Source organism: Onthophagus taurus, chromosome 1 (genome assembly GCF_036711975.1).
Source record: "Onthophagus taurus isolate NC chromosome 1, IU_Otau_3.0, whole genome shotgun sequence".
NCBI classification, from domain to species: domain Eukaryota; kingdom Metazoa; phylum Arthropoda; class Insecta; order Coleoptera; family Scarabaeidae; genus Onthophagus; species Onthophagus taurus.
Window position 1 is genome coordinate 7,842,373 of NC_091966.1, and position 22,533 is coordinate 7,864,905.

The 22,533-nt window shown below is 31.6% G+C and overlaps 4 protein-coding genes across 4 annotated transcripts; 1 reads left to right on the forward strand and 3 right to left on the reverse strand.

Annotated features, from left to right (window-relative positions):
• Positions 1–466: 466 nt before the first annotated feature.
• Positions 467–5,009, reverse strand: LOC111414877 (putative leucine-rich repeat-containing protein DDB_G0290503). The gene is made up of 6 exons (XM_023046336.2): positions 4,812–5,009; positions 3,431–4,070; positions 3,153–3,376; positions 2,958–3,096; positions 1,997–2,246; positions 467–1,939 (listed from the first exon to the last, which is right to left on the reverse strand). Exons 2-6 carry the CDS (start codon positions 4,061–4,063, stop codon positions 672–674), a joined length of 2,514 nt encoding a protein of 837 aa, XP_022902104.2. The 5' UTR covers positions 4,064–4,070; positions 4,812–5,009; the 3' UTR covers positions 467–671.
• A 4,389-nt stretch (positions 5,010–9,398) lies between these two features.
• LOC111414867 (prefoldin 6) lies at positions 9,399–10,209 on the reverse strand. Its single transcript, XM_023046322.2, has 2 exons — positions 10,037–10,209; positions 9,399–9,967 (listed from the first exon to the last, which is right to left on the reverse strand). The coding sequence occupies exons 1-2, from the start codon at positions 10,098–10,100 to the stop codon at positions 9,651–9,653; spliced, it is 381 nt and encodes a 126-aa protein (XP_022902090.1). The 5' UTR covers positions 10,101–10,209; the 3' UTR covers positions 9,399–9,650.
• Positions 10,210–10,402: 193 nt separating this feature from the next.
• On the forward strand, positions 10,403–16,095 carry LOC111414873 (dnaJ homolog subfamily B member 12). The gene is made up of 6 exons (XM_023046332.2): positions 10,403–10,613; positions 10,682–10,963; positions 14,646–14,908; positions 14,974–15,092; positions 15,246–15,409; positions 15,485–16,095. Exons 1-6 carry the CDS (start codon positions 10,481–10,483, stop codon positions 15,598–15,600), a joined length of 1,077 nt encoding a protein of 358 aa, XP_022902100.1. The 5' UTR covers positions 10,403–10,480; the 3' UTR covers positions 15,601–16,095.
• On the reverse strand, positions 16,093–22,511 carry LOC111414844 (lysosomal alpha-mannosidase-like). Its single transcript, XM_071196160.1, has 13 exons — positions 22,379–22,511; positions 22,226–22,328; positions 22,094–22,175; positions 21,863–22,048; positions 21,343–21,813; positions 21,044–21,281; positions 20,796–20,995; positions 20,437–20,633; positions 19,845–20,385; positions 19,409–19,685; positions 19,226–19,355; positions 18,909–19,174; positions 16,093–16,359 (listed from the first exon to the last, which is right to left on the reverse strand). The coding sequence occupies exons 1-13, from the start codon at positions 22,445–22,447 to the stop codon at positions 16,132–16,134; spliced, it is 2,988 nt and encodes a 995-aa protein (XP_071052261.1). The 5' UTR covers positions 22,448–22,511; the 3' UTR covers positions 16,093–16,131.
• Between the last annotated feature and the right edge of the window lie 22 nt (positions 22,512–22,533).

Here is a 22,533-nt window from a genome sequence, read left to right on the forward strand (position 1 = left end):
CCTTTGTAGTTCGGGGGACAATTTTCCTGAGGCACCACGTCATTTCCGCAAATTCTGTTATAAGAAGCCGAAATATTTTTCATTACATATTTTGAATTATTAAAAAAATACTTACCTCGCCTATTTGATCCAGACCAGGCGAAACACGCCACAGCCATAAAAATTGTCAGCAAAAGAACTCGTCGAAACATCGACGAGTCTCGAAGGAGTATGATCGAAGGAATATGATTTTAATCGAGGAAATTTTCTTTTATATACCAAATTCAAATTTATAGCCAACATTTCGATTTTGGTTATAAACAAAGAAACTGTAATAGTTACTTTACGGTTTTATGGAAGCAGTGTAAATAAGAATTTTTATTTAAATTAGATTCATAAAGAGAAATAAAGCGACGAAAAGATTTCCATGTCAAACAACACATTTTTTTTAATTAATAAATAAAAAGAATCAAATAAAAAACATCAATATAATCCATACATTTATTACGCCCCTTTAGTTATGAAAGTTACAATATTAGCAAGCGAATATAAAACGTACAAAATATATCGTCGTACAAATTACAAATAATATTTACATACTTTATTTATTGTCATATGCACAGCAATTTGTCTTTGTACGATTAATAACTGATAACTTTAGTAGGTTGTAAACACTATTCTAATACATAATTTTAATTAATAGAGTTATTTTCTTGAGTTTCTTCTGAGGGCTCATCAGGGTCATCGCGATTTGAATTATTTTCTAATTCAACATTTTCTGATCCCGCATTTTCTTGAGGTAGTTCTTGTGATTGACTTCCATAAGTTTCGTGAAGATTATTTAATTTATTAGATAAAACGGCGCCCTTTAACGAAGTTTTAGCTACACTGAAATACAATTCACTACATTGTTCTTCTAATAGTTTCATTCGAGCTTCTCTTCTGGCTACAAATTCTTCTGCAGCTTGTATTGGATTTTTCACCACTGTTTCAGTAGAAGTTGAAGGTACATTTTCAAAATGAATTTTGGTTTCTATTTCAGTTTCTTCAGGAACTTTTTCATTTAAATCTTCTTGTTTTATGTTTGTAATATCATTTTCTAGATCAACCACTTCAATATTTTTATTTTGTATTTCAGTGGTAGAGTCTGAATTAAAAGAGCCAACGATTTCGTCAACTTCAGACTGAACAACGTCTAAAATAGAACATTTATTTATATTCTGATCTCCCACTTCTTTAGATTCTTCAACTTTTTCATTATTATTTTTTATTCCTTGTTCTGTTTCTTCGTTTACATCGGAATCTGGAATATCATCGTCACTAGAAGATTTTTCATCGCTATAACCACTTTCAACGCTATTATTAATGTCGTCTATTAAGTTTTGTTTTCTAGATGCAAATTCGGTTCTTAATTGTTTCCATTGTTCTTCTGTGCTAGTATTTTGCTCCCTGGCTTGTAACCATTTTTGTCGACAGTATTCTAATTCCTCTTTTAGTTCTGTTAATAATTTTCGTTTTTGTGCTAATTCATATCGAAGAATTTTTTCTTGGGTGTGTAATTGATGGTGTTGTTTTTGCATCATCCCCACAACATTCCATGTTTTCGACAATTCGCTCGATACTAAAACCAAACGTTTTTCTTGGTCTTGAAGGCGACCCTCTAAATGGGTATTTAAATGTTTGAGTCGGTTCATTTCTTTTTCGAGGGATTTTTTCTCCAAAATTAAACTTTTCAATCTAATAAACGTTTTACTAACACTAACAACTTTACGAAGCCCGGTTGGGGTTTGTACCGATTTAAAACAATGATTGTCATTTTCATTATTCTTTTTATCAGCAATATCGTTGCTTGGTGCAGTTTGGTGACTTAACAACTCAATTAACACCCGCCAAACCTTTGGAAGGTTTTCAACTATTTCCTCGGGACTATTGAGCTGATGCGTTGATGGTAATTGTGTATCTAAAATAAAAATAGCTTATGTCTGAAATTGATATTACTATGTAATATGATTTTTACCTTCTTCTGGTTCAGCCACCACCTCTACATTTTCGGTTGGAGTGGCAATTTCTTCCATGGATTCTTTTTTATTCTCATTCACTTGCTTAACGAGGTCTAATAAAACTTTAGGCAATGCTGAAGCTTCGCTATGTTCATCGTTTATTGCTATATTTGTTAAAAGACCATGATTTTCTTCTAATAATTTTATTAAATTGTCTAAATCGATGTCTTGTTCGTTATTGAAACTAATTAATATTTGAGAAAATAACTGTAAAGAAAATAAGTAAAAAATAAGGTAAAAATAAATTGGTAATTTCATTCAACAAATTATTTCTTTTCTATCTTCTCTAACATATTTCTGTCACGACCAAATAGCAGCCAAGGAAAAATAAATGTATTAGGTTCTTATAGGCAGAGTTAGATTAATTGTGGAGCTGCCTGTTCAAAAAAAAATGCGTCGTGCAGAAAAACATTTCTAATTTTAGTGTTAGAGCAATTTTTTGAAATGAAGTTTTTAAATGAAATGACTCTACTATCAAACTTTGACCTACAAACAAGAAAGAACATGTTGTTTGCTATTTTAGAGTAGAGTTGGTTTTGGATTTTTTGAGTTTAGTTAGGTTGGATTGGGTTAGGTATGGTTGGGTATCGTGGGCGGTGCAAAAGGTCATTAATAAGTTACACGAGATGAATTTAAGAGTGGCAACAGCGAAGACAGAAATGGTGGTCTTACACTATTAAATAGTATATTCTTGAATTGTATAGAAGATTACGAAATTCGTCTGTAGATGAACTGTAGAAATCTGATAATAAGATTGGAACTTTTTGAAAAAATAACAATTTTGCAAAGAATTTTATTGCAGTTCTTGAAACACCATTACTTAATTAATTAATTGCAATTGCTTAAAAAATCTCTAAATCTCTCAACATGCGAATAATCGCGTATGGTTAAAATTTGGATTAATCTGCAAATAATTACCTGATTGATGACAGACATTTCGGCTTGTAATTCCTTACACTCAGCATTTGAAAGACCCAAATTCGATTCTAGATTGATGATTTTGTCGTATTTTGTAGAATTATCTGATTCTAATTCGTTAACACGTGTTTCAAATTCCCTGGAAAAACAAAATAAATGCTTATTATCCAAAGTTTCTTAAGTAAGAATATTTACTCAGATTTCTTTTGCGTTTCTTCCAACAACTTCTTCAAATCTTCAATTTGACTTTTCAAATTGTCCTTTTCCCTAGTATCGACTCTTTGTCGTTCTTGATACAAAATCCTTAAATCTTTAATATTTTGAAGTTGCCTTTCGTATTCTTGTCGAAGATCATCGGATAAAATGCTAACTTCTTTTGATGCTAAAAGTTCTTCGATTGTTGTTAACTTCTTTTTTAACTAAATTAAGTGCTATTAATAAGTATGATATATTAAATTATTTTTTTATGTTACCTCTGTTATTTGATTTTCTCTAACTTTAAGCATTTCTTTTGTAACTCTAATAACGTCTTTTAAAGCTGTTACATGTTCCTGATAGTCTATCCTCTCCTTTTCAAAATCGATGACTTGGGTATTAACCGATTGTAATTCTTTTTGCATCTCAGCAAGACTTATTCTAAGTTCTTTATTTTTATCAACGATCGAATCCTTTTCGGATAAGATAAGCCTGGTTCTTTCAAGTTCGTTTCTTAATTCTTCATTTTGCTCTTGTAAATTGTTTATTATTTCCTTGAATTTTGTGTTAAAAGGCGGATCCTCTTGAGTTGTTTTATTCTTGCTTTCTAAAAGGCTACGAAGTTTCGAATTTTCTTCTTTCTCTTTGATTAATTCTTCACGAAGATCGGTCATTTCTTTTCGCTTTTCAGAAATTAATTGTTTTCTTCTTTCGTGTTTTCGCGCAAGATCTTGCTTAAACTTTTCAAAATCTTCTTCTAATTCTTTTCTCCTTTGTTCTCTTTCACTGCTGATAGTTTCTGTCGGTTCGAATATATTATTTCCTTGTGGTGTGGACGTAGCATTTCCGTTCGTGCTACATATCTCGTTGGATTCCTCATTTCTTATTTCCGAACTTCTGGCATTACCCATTTTCAATCTTTAAACACCCAAAAATAGAAAAGAACGTTTGTTTACGTGCATCGCAAGAATACATTTTATAAAAATATACAAAAGTAAAAATATATAGAAAATGCTTTTAGATTATTCCACGAAGGTGTATACGTATTTGGCTCGGTTATCAGTATCAGAAAATAAAATTCTCAGTCAGAATCTATTTTCTGACCATCGTATCATTTATGAAGTCGTCATAACAAACCTTAAACGCGCAAAAGTGTTTTATTATGATTGTTGTATTTTTATAAGAACGTATCTGGTAGGCGGCCAAAGAAACAGCGTGATTAGCGGTTTGGTCATGCCTTTATTTTTGACGTATGAAATTGTATTTCGTTCGCCAATTGAATTTGCTATTGTTGGCGAGAAATATGTTATTGAAATATGATTACCTTAGTTTTATTTTCTAAAAAGTTATGAATCATATTTTGTCATAAAATTTGCTTTAGTTCCACAACGAACTACACTTCCTGTTGTAGCCATGACTAACAAATTGTTTAAAAATTTTGAAACCTTTGAAATGAAAAAATGTTTTTCTGATTTTGAAAATTATAGTACAAGCATAATTTATTTAGTGAATTAGAAAGAAGGAGAAGAAATAAAAAAAATCTTCAATTTGGGTAAAAGTTTTTAGTATAGTTAGTTTTCATCAAATTTTTTATTCACAATTTTCATCGATTACACAAAAAATAATAAAATTGTGTAACCTACAAAAAGTATAACTTACTTATTCTTATCAAAATTCGTTCAATACTTTTAATAGTTTTTTTTAGAACACTATTTTTTTATGAGATTCTCGTTAAGAACAACGCACAAAGAAACTGAAAATTGGCGAGACACGCGACGGACACGTAGCAGTAACCGAATCAAAATCGCGTTTAAAGTATACTTGAATGGTTTCGTTCGTGCACTGTTCCTCGTGTACAGGTTTGACGAAGACCATCGTCCAGAAATAGAATTTATTTATCCTGCGGGAAGCGGGACAGATTCAGTTTCGAACGAACAGCGCTCTGCCAAACATTTAAAAATAGACGAGGATCTGCTTGCTAGCTTACTGAATTCACGATGGACCTACATTTATGTCTCAAAATGGCGCATTGTCAACCTGATAAAAGTTGAATGAGACTTTTATTTCCAACAATTCTTTGTAATATGAGTCAGTGAATAAAATTGAATAAAATTTCTGGTGAATGGAGTATGAATAATTTTATAAAACTTGAATTCATATAATAGATTCATATGACAGAATACATCACAACGTAGAATTTTTTCATCAAGTTTTGAAAAGTATAAAAATTTCTAAATCAAACTGAATCCTGCTGCAAATTCAATAAGTCCTTTTAAGTCATCCTTGCTAGAATTAGCTGATGTTAAGGACCTGAATTAGAATGAGTCCTGATTTCACTCATGTCACCAAAGTTATATTTAAAAACATAGGTTGTTTAGAATTTCCTTGCAACCCAGTTGTACTTTAAGCTTTAAAAATTTACTTCATTTAAACTTAAATAGTGACCTATCACCAGCAAAGAAGGGAGTTCTCTGTAATCAACAATGACAAAACAAAGTCCTCAATACAATGTAACATTTCAAATACACTGATTAGCATAAATTGATCACAAGTTGCCGTTAGCAAAAATAGAAGACTACCAGGAAGATTCACTTAAAAAGTGGACGAGACACCCCAAGTTAACCTACCGTTGATGAATTACCGCTTTAGCTGCCCATTTTGCGCCGTCAGATTGCAATGCGATTTTGAACAGTACCCTCTTCAAATAGATAGCGACATTAACCTGAGACTGAACATGCTATTGATTTCATCAAAGTCATTATCGCACTAATAATTATAGTAAGACCCTAGTGAGACAATCAGGTGTAGTTCAAGGTTATGAAAGAAAAAACCTATCTGTCTACCCTTAACTTGCCTTGGAACTATCATTGAATATTGATATCCACAAATCTTCAAATTGCGGTTGTCTACCTACCAGAAGTTGCTTCGAACTCCATCAGTTTTTACAAACTACTATACATTAACGTCGGTAAATTCAGTATGTTCTCCAGCTCAATTATTGGTATGGATTCCTTGGCTTCTGTTGCAAGTTAAACATTGCATTTCATATAACAATCTAGCCTTAGATACGTATTTTAGCGCCATGTATCACATATGTTTAGAATTTAGTCTCCACGTCAGCTGGATGCTACTCTCTTCTAAGTAATACTATCTTCATCTATTCTGCATTGAAGATGGTAATTTCATCCCTAATTATTGTCTAAGATTACAACAATATATACAAATTACGTTCTTTTGTACGTATATTCTTTGATACTTATAAATATGGTTTGCAATATAGTCGACGAATTCCTGATTATGTTCAAACGTTCTTTGAATAAGTATCAAGGAAATATATCTTCCAGGTACCAGATAAATAACGGAGAAAAATTTTCGAAGTAAACTTGTGCAACAGCACAGATTTCATTGGTAAAGTTTGCTATATTTATCGGTTTGTCTTTATGAAATGGATGGAGCTGAACCTCAATCAGTTTTCCGTGCAAAATTGGATGGCTTGGTAGTTACCCAGTAAACAAGAAACCTCTGTGAAACATTTCAATTTTAACGTATAGTGATATATACGTGACAGATACGATTTTTACGAAACGTATCTAAAGATATGTATCAAATACATTTCAGTAGAAATATTTATGAAATATCATTAAAATATGTAGCAGAAACATTTCATTTGAAACATTTCGCTACAAATGTGTCTGAAACATGTCTGGAATATCTTCAGCACCGCCTGTGAACGTATGTACAAACATTAATTAATGTTTGTAAACAGAACTAACCTAAGGTAACATTCCTTCACGGTTTAATTGACAGTTCAAAAGAAAACTTCACGCTATGATTGGCATTACTAATTACTAAAGAAAACTTCACGCTATAATTAATGTTTGTAAACAAAACTAACCTTACGTAACATTCCTTCACGGTTTAATTGGCATTTCAAAAGAAAACTTCACGCTATAATTGGCATTACTAATTACTAAAGAAAACTTCACGCTATAATTAATGTTTGTAAACAGAACTAACCTTACCTAACATTCCTCCACGGTTTAATTGGCATTTCAAAAGAAAACTTCACGCTATAATTAATGTTTGTAAACAAAACTAACCTTACTTAACATTCCTTCACGGTGTAATTGACATTTCAAAAGAAAACTTCACGCTATAATTGGCATTACTAATTACTAAAGAAAACTTCACGCTATAATTAATGTTTGTAAACAGAACTAACCTTACCTAACATTCCTTCACGGTTTAATTGGCATTTCAAAAGAAAACTTCACGCTATAATTAATGTTGTAAACAAAAATAACCTTACTTAACATTCCTTCACGTTGTAATTGGCATTTCAAAAGAAAACTTCACGCTATGATTGGCATTACTAATTACTAAAGAAAACTTCACGCTATAATTAATGTTTGTAAACAGAACTAACCTTACCTACATTCCTTCACGGTTTAATTGGCATTTCAAAAGAAAACTTCACGCTATGATTGGCATTACTAATTACTAAAGAAAACTTAATTTTTAAGGCCCACTTTTACCACCTCTTGATAAATTTATCCGATAGGTAAATACAGCTCTTAGCCAATGAGAGTGCTTAAAACCGCCGTAACCATGGCAACTATCCTCTAGATAGTTTATCAGGAGGATGGTAAAAGTGGGCCTAAATGTTATAATGTTTCTAATCCTTCCAATATAAAACCAAATTCTTGATAAGGTTGACCAAAAGTAAAAAAAATGTTGCAAGAGTTTTTTACTGTATCAACGTATTTGTAAATGTGTTTAGTTGTACCAAAAAAATGGAACAGTGTCTATGTTCACTATAACAAGGATTCAAACAAAAACCTAATAAATATATTACAGCGCTCCGCCGCAAACTACCTCAGCTAATCTAAGAATAGAGAAAATTAAGCACACGATGTCGATTTAATCAGCTTAAATCATGCATTTCCACGATAATTGGGCGAAATCATATATGCCAGCCGAAAAAGCTTGCGGCTGAGTCATTGTACTATGTGTTGTCCATGTGTTTAATGCCGTAAGCACTAAATTGGATAACACATTTCGCCACTGTCAAGTCAAAACGGCATAAACGCTAAAATGGTCACCTTACTTAGCTATGCTGTCGAACAGCATTTTTACATGTGTATTCAACAATTAATGCAACCACATAACCACAAATAAACTGCAACCTTCAATATTGATGAAAAACTAAGTCAATGTCGTTAATGCCGCTTTGGCTTGGCAACGTCGATTTAGTAACGCCCAGACCGCAAGAAATCTCGGCTAATCTTAGGTTGTAGTATGAATGGTTTCTTTTAATTAAGCCGATGTTGCTTGCTGCCGAGGCGTCGCGACGTAACGTATTGGTTACACCACAAGCAACCTCGGTTTAACTAACAGAAATCATACATTTCTACTATAATCAGGCAATATCATACATGATCCACCATAAGTTTAACCAAGGTCGTTTACGGCCGAGGCGTTGCATTATATGTTGCTCAATTTAGTGTCGATGTGGTGATCAATTGCAACAACTGGGCTGCAGACGATTTTAGATTAATTGGACAAAATTACATAAACCTTAACCTCAGTACATTTGTAATCAAGGACAAAGATAATCCATCTATGATCTAACAATGACACTTCTTCAGAAACAGATCAGTTATTAATCTAATTTGATATATTCGCGAATGTTAGAGTAGTTTCAATAATTTAGAACCTGGCATTGAGGTACCTACACAGTCTTGGTTCATTACTTTTATGTCATTCCTAGTAATAAATTCAAGCAAGTTAAAATCTATTTTCCCAATTCTAAATCCATCACTGGTGAATCCAGGTCCGTCCACCAAAACGAATGGCTATTTTATGGAAGTCGCTATTAAAAAATGAATTTTGAAACAAGGATACATATTTATAATTTCAAGGTCACCATACATTGTTAAGGTAGACGACCAAAAAATTGTTAATCAAAAAAAAAAAATAAACGGACAGATCATTAGAAAACACCTAAAATATACATATATTTATAACACCAAACACAGCAAAGATAGAAACTGGAAACACAGGTGACACCTGAAACCAATGAAGAGTTACTACATATGTTTATGAATGGGAATCTATTTTCTGGATTTGTGATTAATCATGTACAACACAAAAATATAACCATTCTCTGTGATCCTAGAAAAAAAGTTATAGTCACACAATAATTGTGAACCATAAATCACAGTTGGGTAATAAGAAAACAAATAGTTAAGCAAATCTTGGTTTATTTCAGCATGCAAAACACAAAAATTCATATACAAATTATATTACAACATTCAGATATGATTATAAAAATAATGATACAATTATAATAAAACATTTTGCAATATATTGAATGTTATAAAAAGTTTTTATTTAATGTGTTAAATAGAAGTTTTATTAAATATAAACTGGGCATTACGCAAGAATTATTTTAATTGAAGATCAAATTATAAAGAAAGAAAAGAAAAAAATTCTTTACTAAGCCTGCATAGCCGCTCTCATTTGCGCTTGTTGAATTTGTTGTTGGAATTTTTGTAAGGTTTCTCTGGATGTGTCTTGTTTCTTTTCAATGCCAGCAATTTGTTCTTCAACTCGTTTCATTTCCTTGCTAATGTATTCTATCCTTTTTAAGACATTTTGTTTGGCTTCTACCAGTTCTGTTTTTACGAGTATTGGACCAACAGATTTAAATATTGCTGTATCATCTTTAAGCATCTTTAGTTCATCAGATACCATATTATTTTCAGTTAATTGAGTTTCTAGTTGTTGACGGACAGTTAGAGCTTTTCTGTATTCTATAAAACGGAGAAAATGTGGTTAATTGAATGAGGTTATGATCAATTCAGATTAGTTGGGATTAATACCTTTTTGTAAAGTTTGATAAGTTTCTAATTCAGCTTGCATTTTTCTTTGTAAATCTTCAGCCATGTTTTAAGTTATTACTTTTATTTATAATACTTCTTAATGAGTGTTAAATTTGCCAAAAATTGAATTACCAAATAAGGCAGGTTTTGTTTGAGGTTAGTTACAGAAATCTGTCATAATGCGAGTACGTTCTTAAACGTCAAACTAAAAATCGTTTTCATGCAAAATAATAATAAATTTTAATATAAACCGATAATATAATCATAAATTAATACAACGTTTTATTATTAACGATAATTTTAATTAATTTTATTAACAAAATATAAATTAATTCGATCATGTGACGAATTTCACACCAATTGCTGTTCTGTCAAAAGTGTCATTAGTCAAAATCGTCAGAATCAACACTAAATTTACAAGACGTTCCGTGATTAATCGAAGAAATGGAAGTGAATAAGGACGAGGCGGACCGATGCATTGAAATCGCCGAAAACGCTATCCTTGAAAGGAACCGAGAAAAGGCAAAGAAATTTCTTCAAAAAGCCGAACGATTGTACCCCAGCGAAAAAGCAAAAGGTTAGTTATCATCGATTAGTTTACTTTCAACACAATGACGTGTTCTTAACATTACTTAATTTTATTAGTGTTACTTTCGAAAATCGAACTAATGCCGCCCTCAAAGGAACCAGAAATTAAGCAAAGAAAACCGGCCCCTAAACCGGAAAAACCAGCTGAACCTGAGTACACTACTGATCAAGCTGAAGCTGTGAAGAGAATTAAAAAGTGCAAGGATTATTATGAAATTTTGGGGGTTAGTAAGGATTCCACTGATTCTGACATTAAAAAGGCTTATAAGAAGATGGCTTTACAATTACATCCAGATAAGAATAAGTATCCTGGGTCAGCAGAAGCTTTTAAAGCAATTGGTAAGTTGGTTTACGAATTATTCTGCCCTTTTATTAATTTTGTTATTTCTCATTATTTGAATTTGATATATTTAAATGTTTTAAAATTAGTAAAATTGATGTATTTTTAAATTAAAGAATGTATTTTGGAGGCGGAACAAATGGATTCCTGAAAAATACCTGTAATAAATTCCACTATTCAAGTCATTATTTAGAAATCTAGTAGAAATAAATTGCATAGCACTGATATATGCATGCATCCTCTAAACACAAACGTTATCAAATAAAATCAATTGTAAAAATATGTTTTTAAATGACAAAGCCCTGTAAAGGTGTCCATAGAAACTTGATCATACCATCTAATATATCAGCACCTCAGAGGTAAGGTGTGTTAAGTCACATTTTTTGCGAAATGATTTATCTCCACTATGTGTATTTGTTTAAACATTAAGTCGACTTTCAAATCTCACCTTAACAATTAGAGGTCAGATGTGTTAAGTCACATTTTTTGTAAAATGAGTTATCTCCACCATATGTATTTCTCTAAACATTAAGTCCACTTCAAATCTCTCTCTTTAACAATTTTGAGTTTGTGACTTAACACACCTTACCTCTTAGGTGCTGATATATTCCTGACTTTGACCATTTAGATGTCTCATGCCAAGAGAACTAGTCTTCAGTAGTTTAAAGCTTTCTTTATAACTCAGCACTATATACCTATTTTTAGTTTTAATGAAAACAAAAAAGGCCATCATCTATCCTGGCACTAAAGGTGAAATTTAATACAAGGTCAAAGGTTAGAACAGCATAATTTTTTGTTTAGTCATGTGACGATTACTTCTCACATTTACTGATTTGACATTATAATGAATTTGTGTGGTTAATGAGTTTTGAGTATCTGAAATGTTTACGTTTTTTATTTATTTATTTATTTTAATTTGGGATATATACAAGGGGACCATAATTAAGTATCCACTAAAAACCGATTAGTACAAGAAAAGCAACAACAATAAAAAGAAAATTAAATACAAACTGAATTAATAACAAAATTAAATTAATGACACATGTTCAAGCTCAATATACAGGCTGAGTCAGAAAGAATGGGCTATCCAAATATCGGAGACGCTAGACACTAAAATATGACGTTTTAATCCATACTCTTATACAGATGTTGGTGTTTTTTGAGGTACAGGGTGTTGAAAGTTAAATTCCTATTTCGAAATTTATTCATAATTTTTAAGGTTTTTCTGCTATTAACACAAAAATTTGGTAGTTTTATATTTTCGAGCATGAGTGATATGAATTTGAAACTTGTTTTGTGATTGCTCGTAGAGAGCGCTAGATACACACTAGCTTATTTTAGGCTTATTTTTCCGCCCATGTTTCGACAATTGCTTGTTAATTGTCAATATTCTTCTAATTTCCATGTGCAATAATCACCAATAATCAAATGCCACAAATGCCATATTGAGTTTTCTAACATTTTCTTGGCAAGATTCTTGTCACTGATAAAGCGACGTTTACAAGAGGGGTTCTTTCAATTGGATAAACAATCACTTATGGGATTCTATGAATCCACATGCTGTGAGGGTAAGACATTTTAACACAAGTTTGAAGTAAATATTTGATGTGGTGTAATAGCCAATTTTTTCATTGGTCCATTTGAATTCATTTGATTTTTCAATATGGACACAATTGAAAGATATGGTGTACAAAAATATGACTGCAATTCGAAATAATGATCAAATGTTATTTAATATTTAAAGGTCTTTAAAAACGCGAATTGTAAAATCTGTGAGGTGAATGGTGCATACTTCAAAAATGTACTTTAAATTCTATTGTTATTAATTAATTGTTATTGTGATCAATTATTATCATTAGTATCGTTACTGATTGCTACAGTTACTGTGTGTTATTGATTTTACCGGTTTCAGGCTGTAAGAAGGTCCTTAACATTCGCAAAAGTTAGTTTGTAATGTACCTTATAACTTATAACTGTCCTAGGAGTGTAAAGTGACATATCGGTATTGTAAAAATGACGTATTATTAATTTGCTGCCACTGTTTGAACTCAGTATAACATTTTTCGTATCTCACTTTCGACTTGGTTGGAATAAGTGCTTGCATAGCTTCCTCAGCACTTTCTAGCACGTTTTCAGGCAAATTAATGTTACTCATTTTACAAATTATTGAATTTTTAAAACAGAAATTTTTTTTATCTACGACTGCTTGGATAAGTCATCATTACCGCACTCATTTGAAGTGATTTGAGTTACGTAATGAAGTTCATTACCGCACTGGTTTCATTACGTAACGCATTTTTAGCCTAATCAGAACAGACTTAATTTATTGAAACGAGCAACAATACAAAAGAAAAAGTGCTATCTACTTACAGAGAAACAATACTATTTATTATATACATTTATTGTTATGTTTCTACATTTCGAAACACTTATTCCAGATGAGTAAACATGTTGTTGAAACTGACAATTCATTGTTGACAATTGTCAACAATCATTTCAAAATATTTTTATAAATGTCAAATAGACTTTTTTAAAGAAATTGATTTTTTAGTAATTTTTAGCAGTCGAAGATAAAATGCTGTATATCACACATGGGCTAGAGCATAATTACAGTACTCTTGTAATTACACGACTCGGTCTGTAATTATGTTTCTAGCCCACTTGTAATATAAATAACTATTTAACAAATAGTGACTACCTAGCACCCAACAGTAGATTAAGTACTAAAGTTAAGACTGCTAACGTATTTATACAGAGTGATTCAAAAAACCGCTGACAGACTTTTAGGGCAGGTAATACAACAAAAATTAAGATGAAAAGTCTTATTAAACTAAGATTAGAACTAAAACTAGAACTAACACTAGAAACTTTCGGGTTTTGCCGTGCGTCTTTTAATAAAAGGTTTGACGTTTCGGATGCCATGTTGCAACCTTCTTCAGAAACTGGTTCGAAGTGGTCACTTCGAAACATCAAACCTTTTATTAAAAGCCGCACGGCAAAACCCGAAAGTTTCTAGTGTTAGTTCTAGTTTTAGTTCTAATCTTAGTTTAATTCACACTGGCCGTGAAAGCCTTCGTACTTATATGAAAAGTCTTAATATACATGCGGTTGCAAATGCCTCCTTAACGAGATATAGCGGGTCAAAGTTTCTTTAAAATTAAACACTATCTGTAATAAAAAGCTTTTTTTTTAATATTGTCAACGGCACTGCTAATTTTGTCAAATGGGCAGTATTTTCGTGTAAAATGATCAATTATCTATCAATTGGTCACTTACAAAACTTTGATTAAAGAAACAGTTTTTGATTGAATTAACAATTGAATTTTCTACAAACGAGTTTTTTCTGAAAAACTATTGCTTTGATCAAAGTTGATAGATAGACCAATTGATAGATAATTGATCACTTTACACGAAAATACTGCTTGTTTGACAAAATTAGCAGAGACGTTGAAAATATTTTTAAAAAAGGGCTTTTTATTGCAGATAATGTTTAATTTTAAAGAAACTTTGACCCGCTATATCTCATTAAGGAGGCATTTGAGACCCTATGTATATTAAGTCTTTTCAGAAACTTTTATTTCATATTTTGCTGCTTTGGAGAGGTTCCTAATAATTGTTGGAAATAATTGTTGTAATTGTTTAAAAATTGAAAACACGAAAACATTATCTTGTCTTTTATAGGAAATGCAGTGGCCGTTCTAACTGATGCTGAAAAGAGAAAACAATATGATATGTTCGGTCCTGATGAGCAAAGAAACACACGACATCACGAGTCATACACGCGGGGATTTGAAGCTGACGTTAGCGCAGACGAATTGTTTAATATGTTCTTTGGAGGTGGATTGGGAGGAAGTTTCACTAATTCGAACGTGTATGTACACAGAACCCGATTTCGCCGTACTGCTGGCGGTGAATCGACACATCAAAATCACAACCACAGAGAAGTACTGATAATCAAAATATATTAAATAAAAGTAATAAAAGAATACTGGATTTTTTATGATTTTAGCAACAACAATCTGGGTATACCTTATTGCTACAGTTTTTACCAATAATTCTAGCTGTTTTATTGTCGATGGCATCTAGTATGTTTATTTCTGATCCAGCATATAGTTTACAAGCGACTTCGTAAGTAGTTTTTTTTTTTTGAATCGATGGATATATTTTTTTAAAGTTCTTATGGAAGAATATAAAAATAATGATGTTTTAAAATTGTCTTTTTCAATTTATTTAATTTAATTTGTGTATTTTTGTGGTGTTTTGATGATATATTTATCGCAGAAAGTATCCGTTGATGCGTAAAACGCAAAACTTGAATATTGAATATTGGGTGAAACAGAACTTCCACAATGAATATCAAGGTTCAGTGAGACGTCTTGAGAGTACAATTGAAGAGGAGTACATAACTTCGCTCAAACATTCTTGTTATCGTGAAAAGAACTATCGTAAGTTAGATTTATATCAGCCTTCATTTTCTTTAAATTCTGTATTATGAAAATTCTTAATTTTTTTTTGTTTAGGTGAATCGTTATTGTGGAAAGCTCGAAATTTTGGAGATCGTGATATGTATCTTTCCGCGCAGAATATGAAATTGCCATCTTGCGAGAAGTTGAATCAGCTTCGTAGTCAAGGGTAAAAAAGCATTTTGTTTAAAAAAATTAAGTTTGTCGGTTACTGGTATATCCTGCTGTTATTTTAATTGGTCTTTATTTATTCCAAAGTACATACAAAATTGCAACGTGTTTTATTTATGACTTGATTATAAGTAAGTTTGTTGATAGATTGTTAAATACAACCATAAAATTAAGTATTTGAGATTAAAGAATTGTGGAATGTTTTTTCTATTAATAATTTTCAACTGTATTTCTTGAAGTATAACGATTTAAAATTCCACAAACTTCTTAAATAATATATTTCAGAACCTAATTTTAGTAGTTGTGAAAAGCTCACGGTTTAATTAATAATTTAGTGTATGGTTTAAAGACATGTAATATATTTCCCTGTATTTATCTTATTTTGGTTAATTAACTCAACTGAGAAGTATAGTGTAATTCACATAAACCAAGTTGTAATTCTGTGATACTTGTTTGTTTTAATTTGTTGGAATGAAAATAAATACCTATGTATTCAAGTTGACTTCTATTAATAACATTTTTTTATTACTTTATTATTTATAAATTACAGTTAATATAAATGTTTTTATATCCATAGGATACAATTCCACTCTATAATCACATGACATTTTATTTTTTTTTATAATCCAATTTTCAAATGGATTAGTTATATCTTTGTTTTCTTGAACGTACCATTTCAATCTTTTATTGCACCTCAATGGAATGTTTGCTCCAAGGGTCATTTCTTCAATATGTAGTACATCAAAAAATGTAAATAATTCCTAAATCAAAAACAAATTTTTGCTTAAAATCCTAATTATATTGAGTAAGTTTATTTGTTAGTTGCTATGATGATTTACCAGCTTTGTGTATTTCTTGATGTTTTGTGTTTGTGGTATTATTGTCGATAGCCAGTTAGCTAATAGTTGTGTAAGTACAGATTTTTACTATAAAGTGTAGAATGTGGAAAAAATATTTTGCATTTAATTTAATATTTAGATAGGCATGTATAATAGGAATCATGATAAGCTAGCTATATATACCAGGAATTTCATATAACTTGCAATATATGAATTCAGTAACCATAGTTATAAAACTACTATGCAGTTGTATTGTCCCACATAAAATGCAACATAGCTTAATAGTACAGGTATTGGGTAGTTTTGCAAAGGAAAAGTTTTGCTTGGAAAAAAGTGACGTCCTTATGATATCCCTGAGTTTTCGGCCGTCTTAAGAGACGCACAGCTAAACCCGAATGTTTCTGGTTCTAGGTCTAGTGTTAGTTCTACTCTTTATTCAATTAAAAATATACCACAATCTAACGCTGAATAACAATAAAAACTAGAACTGACACTAGACATTGAACTAGAAACATTCGGATTTAGCCACACGTCTCCCAAGACGGCTAAACCCGAATGATTCTAGTTCTAGACCTAGTGTTAGTTCTAGTGATAGTGCTAGTGCAAAACTATAACTAACACTAGAACTACAAACATTCGGATTTAGCCGCACGTCTCTCAAGACGGCTAAACCCGAATGATTTTAGTTCTAGGTCTTGTGTTAGTTCTAGTGATGGTGCTAGTGTAAAACTAGAATTAACAGTAGACCTAGAACTAGAAACATTCGGATTTAGCTGCACGTCTCAAGACGGCTAAACCCGAATGATTCTAGTTCTAGGAATTGTGTTAGTTCTAGTGATAGTGCTAGTGTAAAACTGGAACTAACACTAGAACTAAAAACATTCGGGTTTAGCCATGCGGCTGAAGACGATACATTCTAGTTCTAGGTCTAGTGTTAGTTCTACTTTTTGTTCAATAAAAATATACCACCATCTAACGCTGAATAACAATAAAAACTAGAACTGACACTAGACATAGAACTAGAAACATTCGGATTTAGCCACACGACTCCCAAGACGGCTAAACCCGAATGATTCTAGTTGTAGGTCTTGTGGTAGTTCTAGTGATAGTGCTAGTGTAAAACTAGAACTAACACTGGTCCTAAAACTAGAAATATTCGGATTTAGCCACACGTCTCGCAAGACAGCTAAACCCGAATGATTCTAGTTCTAGGTCTTATGTGAGTTCTAGTGACAGTGCTAGTGCAAAACTATAACACTAGACCTAGAACTAGAAACATTCGGATTTAGCCGCACGTCTCTCAAGACGGCTAAACCCGAATGATTTTAGTTCTAGGTCTTGTGTTAGTTCTAGTGATAGTGCTAGTATAAAACTAGAACTAACACTAGAACTAGAAACATTCGGGTTTAGTCGTGCGGCTGAAGACAATACTTTCTAGTTCTAGGTCTAGTGTTAGTTCTAGCGCTAGTGTTATCTAGTTTTATTTGCTATTCAGTGCTAGATTGTTGTATATTTTTATTGAGCTATAACGGACACTGCGTTCCCCGTATTGATCGAGGTTGGTGCATTTTATGTGAGACAAAGTAAGTAGGTACGCCCTAGTTTCTATGGAAATGTATTTTTGTATATTGCATCTTAAGTGAAATTCACTGTATAAAGGTGTAAAGATGTTCTGCTACAACTTAAATAATTCTCTTTCTAAGTCGGTCTCTTCATTTCTGAGGAATTGCAACTCTATGGTGTTTAGGTGTAGTGATTTGTTATTTCTTTCCACCTGATTTAGTCTTTAGCTCACAATGTTGTATGCAGAGGCGTCTCTCGGTGATATTCTTAATTCGGTTTAGCCATCAAGCGGCCGATCTGCCTCTGGAGCATTTACCATCGACCTCGCTCTAGGTCACTAATTTTTCTAGACTTATATCGTTGTACTACATGCTCAAAATGCTGGACAGTTCTGCGTTGGACTATATCTCGGACACAGTTCTGAAGCTTGTTTAGAATTGACGCGCTTGTTCGTCTACGCAACATCCCCAGATCCACATCCTAAAACCGTCAATTTTGTGTATGTCTGAAGTTTTGATGGTCCATGACTCTGCTGCGTATAGAAATATCGGGAAAACGTTATCTGTTTGTCTGACCATATTTGCGTCGCCTTATTTCTGGCTCACAAGTACCCTTACTGGAGATTGAAGATTCGAGATAAACATGTATGGGACGGTTTGGATTTGTGGTGAGAGCTGCTGTATTTGGAGGATATTGCATAGCTTAGTTTTAGCGAGATTTATTTCCAGTCCCAGCGCGGCTTTCGTTAGTAGGTAAAACAATTAGTAAGATCATTTTTGCTAACTTGATATATTTTTTTGCATTTAATTACTAAACTAAGAGTGTAGTAGAAGAAATGTGTTAACCCATCAATATACAAAATAAAGATTAATACCTATGTTGAAGTTAAATTAGAACACAATACTTACATCTAAATAAATCACAGCAACTTTTGATAAGAAATCATTTTCATTCGCTTCGTATAAATGTTCTAAACGTAATAAAAGTGTATTTTCGCTGGGTTTCCAAGGTTCTAACGTTAAAATTTGTACATTTCTCGGTAAAGGTCTTAATAACCCTGAAATTTCTTTTGAAAGTACTCCCCAAATATTTCTTGGTTCAATTACAAATGGCAAAGGAGTCATTTTTTGAAACTGAACAAGATCTTTCTGAATTACACTTGAACTCAAAGATACTACAAAATGAATTACCTAATGTATTAATAAAATAAAAAATGGATTTTTACGTTTTCTGGTTAATCTCGGCCCAAATGTAACATAATGTTTTCCTCTAACGATAATCCCTTTGCCGAATTCTTCTTCATTCAATGCTTCGTCAACGCCGAATCCGTCATCGTACAGAATTCTTCTATGAACCTAAAAAGGATTAAGATTAAAAAGTGCAACATCAATAATTACGGTGATTTTGCCATAAGTTCTAGTTGCCCAGATTTTAGACTGGTTCCTCCTTGAGATCTATCTGTAATGACAGCAAATTCGAAGTTTTTATTTTCATCTCGTAAACAAATTTTTGAAGTGACTGGAAAATAATTTGACGAAACGTTTTCTGCAGTATATAAATTGAAAGTTGGTCGAAAATTTCGTTTTCGTTTAATCATTTCTCCACCATTTGAGTCAGTATAAAAAATGTCATTTGTGTTTAATCCAGTTTTAAATCTAGATATTATTTCTTTTCCTTTATTATCCCTAATAATATTTTAATTTTAAGTAATTTTATATTATATTTCAAAAGTTAACTTGAATGTATTAATAAGGGATGGTACGATTTTAAGCAGCCCGTATTTTCGAAGTTATACGACTTCTTAAAATCGTGCGGTTTGCCGGATTATTCTATAATATACATACTTTATATTGATTGGGCCAATTAACCAATCAAATTCGATGTAATTCCCAATTTCATAAACTCTAACAATTTGCTTTATCCATGGATTAAATATTTGATGAAGTTCATCAACTAAATTTCCTTTATACGTAGTTGTATGAACGGTTGTAAATAATTTTGTGGCATCTGGAAGTGCTGGTCTAAAAACATAAGCTCCAGACGATCTTGTATAATCGGCGTAATTATCACCAAAGGCGCTTATGTAATAATAAAACTCTTGTTGTAATTTAATAATTTCACCATTTAATCTTGCGCTGCATAAAAGACCGGTGTTTTCATCCACGTGAAAACCATTTAAATTATCTCCTAAAGAATACTGATTTACCGTTAAATCAGGTTTTGCGCAAAATTTGCAAACACCATTCTTTTCAAATGAGTAAAGTTTTACACCGAGTGATGGTAAATCTTCCGCATAAAAAACTAGTTCATATTTAGCAGGATTATGAATTTTGTAGTCAATGAAATCATCGATTGATGGAAAGATATCGAAAGGTACCTTTCTGTCTAAAATAATATGGTGAGAATTTAATAAAAACTTTTTGATGGCTTTAATACCGTTTGAATTAAAGATGGTAAAACATCCAGATGACACTGGTAGTCGTATATAATGTGAAATAGGTGCGCTTAAAGGGTTATAAATTGCGAGAATAAATTCTTCTTCTTGGGTTAGCTTACAAATGCTTACATTTGCATAAATACAATAGATTAAGTTTAGGTCAATGTCGTCTAAAGGACTTGTTGGCAGAAGAATACTGTAAAAAAAAAATTTAATTTATTTTGTTACTACATTTTCGATTTTGTCTCAATTTGTTTATTCCTGTACATCGAGTTTAATTTATAATTATACATGGCTTTTATTTATGTAGTGTTGTTTTTGTTTGTTTCTTACTACATAAGATTTTGTTAATACATACGATAATACATCACTCGTTTGCATGATATTTTTTTCAAAAGCTTCAGTTAACAATCTATGATAATCATTAGCAACATGTTGTTTTTCTGTGCCAGTAATAGCGTCATGATGTTGCATAATAGCTAAAGCTTCTTGCATTGGTCTTAAATTGGCAATTCTATCATCGATTTGTGGAAAGAAACTAGTTACTTGTTTTGTTATCTATTAAATAAAATAATAAGCTAAATAACAAAAAAAAAAGATATCTACCTGCAAAATATAGTTACATTCCCTTTCAAATCTCTTTGAATTTGGCCTGGAACTATAAAATCCAGTCCAAAATGAATGTTGATCACTTCCATACGGAAAAAAATCATCAAATTTTATATCATAACTTTGTCTGTTCGATGCTAATTGTTTTTTAATAGCTTTTAGATAACAATTTGGGGTGGAATAAATTAAATTAATTCTTTGCCCGTGAAAACTATGATTCAAAACTTTGAATCCACTAAAATTAATTAATTATTACTTTAATAACATTTTTAACTCTTTTTTAGTTTTAGTCATACTGAATAAGTTTATCTAAATTGGAAAAATGTCGTAACGCATCCTGAAAGTGAAAATCACCACCCATAGCTACCATGATATGATTAGTAGTATAAGAACTAGCCACTATATTAATATATTCTGCAAAGCGAGCTATCATCCCATCCAAATTATATTCAGGCGAAGAGTCATCGTCGACGATGGGGTTATCATTGCAAAGAAAATCGAAACAGAACAAAAAAGGGGAAGTGTATCCGTTGAATATGATGGAAACAAAAATTTTTGAATCCAAACTGGAACTTGTTTGCCAAATTAATTCTGGCGTTTTACTATAAAATCTTTGTTGTCGATCTTGGTGATCTAATCGACCAATAAAGATTGCTTCGTAACTCATTTCAGCAAAAATTTTTGCCATTTCTCTGCTATGTCCAAATGTATCTACTTGCCATGCTGTCTTAGGTATTGCACATGAACCAAACGTTTCATTTAAGAATCTAAATTTAAATTTTATTAATTAAATCTAATAGTTTTGTTAAGATTTACTTGAGTCCAATAGTAAATTGGTCAATTATGGCTTGGTAATTAGTGCATGCTTCATCATTCATCGTCCATCCTCCACCAACAATTTCTAATTGACCGTTTGTAATCAATGCTCTCAAATTTTCTTTTGAATTATCACTGGCTACATTCCACCATTTATGTAAATAAGCCGTTTCTACAAATATAAATCTAAAGAAAAAGAGGAATAATATAATTAAGTTTTAATTCGAATGCCTTCGATTTGAATTTTCCATAAGTGCAATGATAACTGATTCTATGATATAATGAACTCCTGATTTGTTATTTTTCGATTTAGCTGGAAAACTTTCGATTATATAAGTCGATTTAAACTGAATAATTTATTACTTCCCCAATAGTATTCGTCGAAAGTCTTGATCCATCCAACATCTAGATGAGTATGTGCTACTATATGAACGTTCAGTTCATCTGGTTGAGTTGTATGACAAGACTGAAATTAATTATCTAACCAATAATAATATTTAAAATTGAGATAAATACTTCGCAAGATTTGGAACATTTTCCGAATGCATTAACTATTATTGTGTTTAAAATCCACAGGAAAAGCATTTTTAAGTTAAAAATTCTTAGATGTTAATTTTTAAAATTAATATTTTCGACACATTAATGACAATGTCATATATAACAAAAAAATA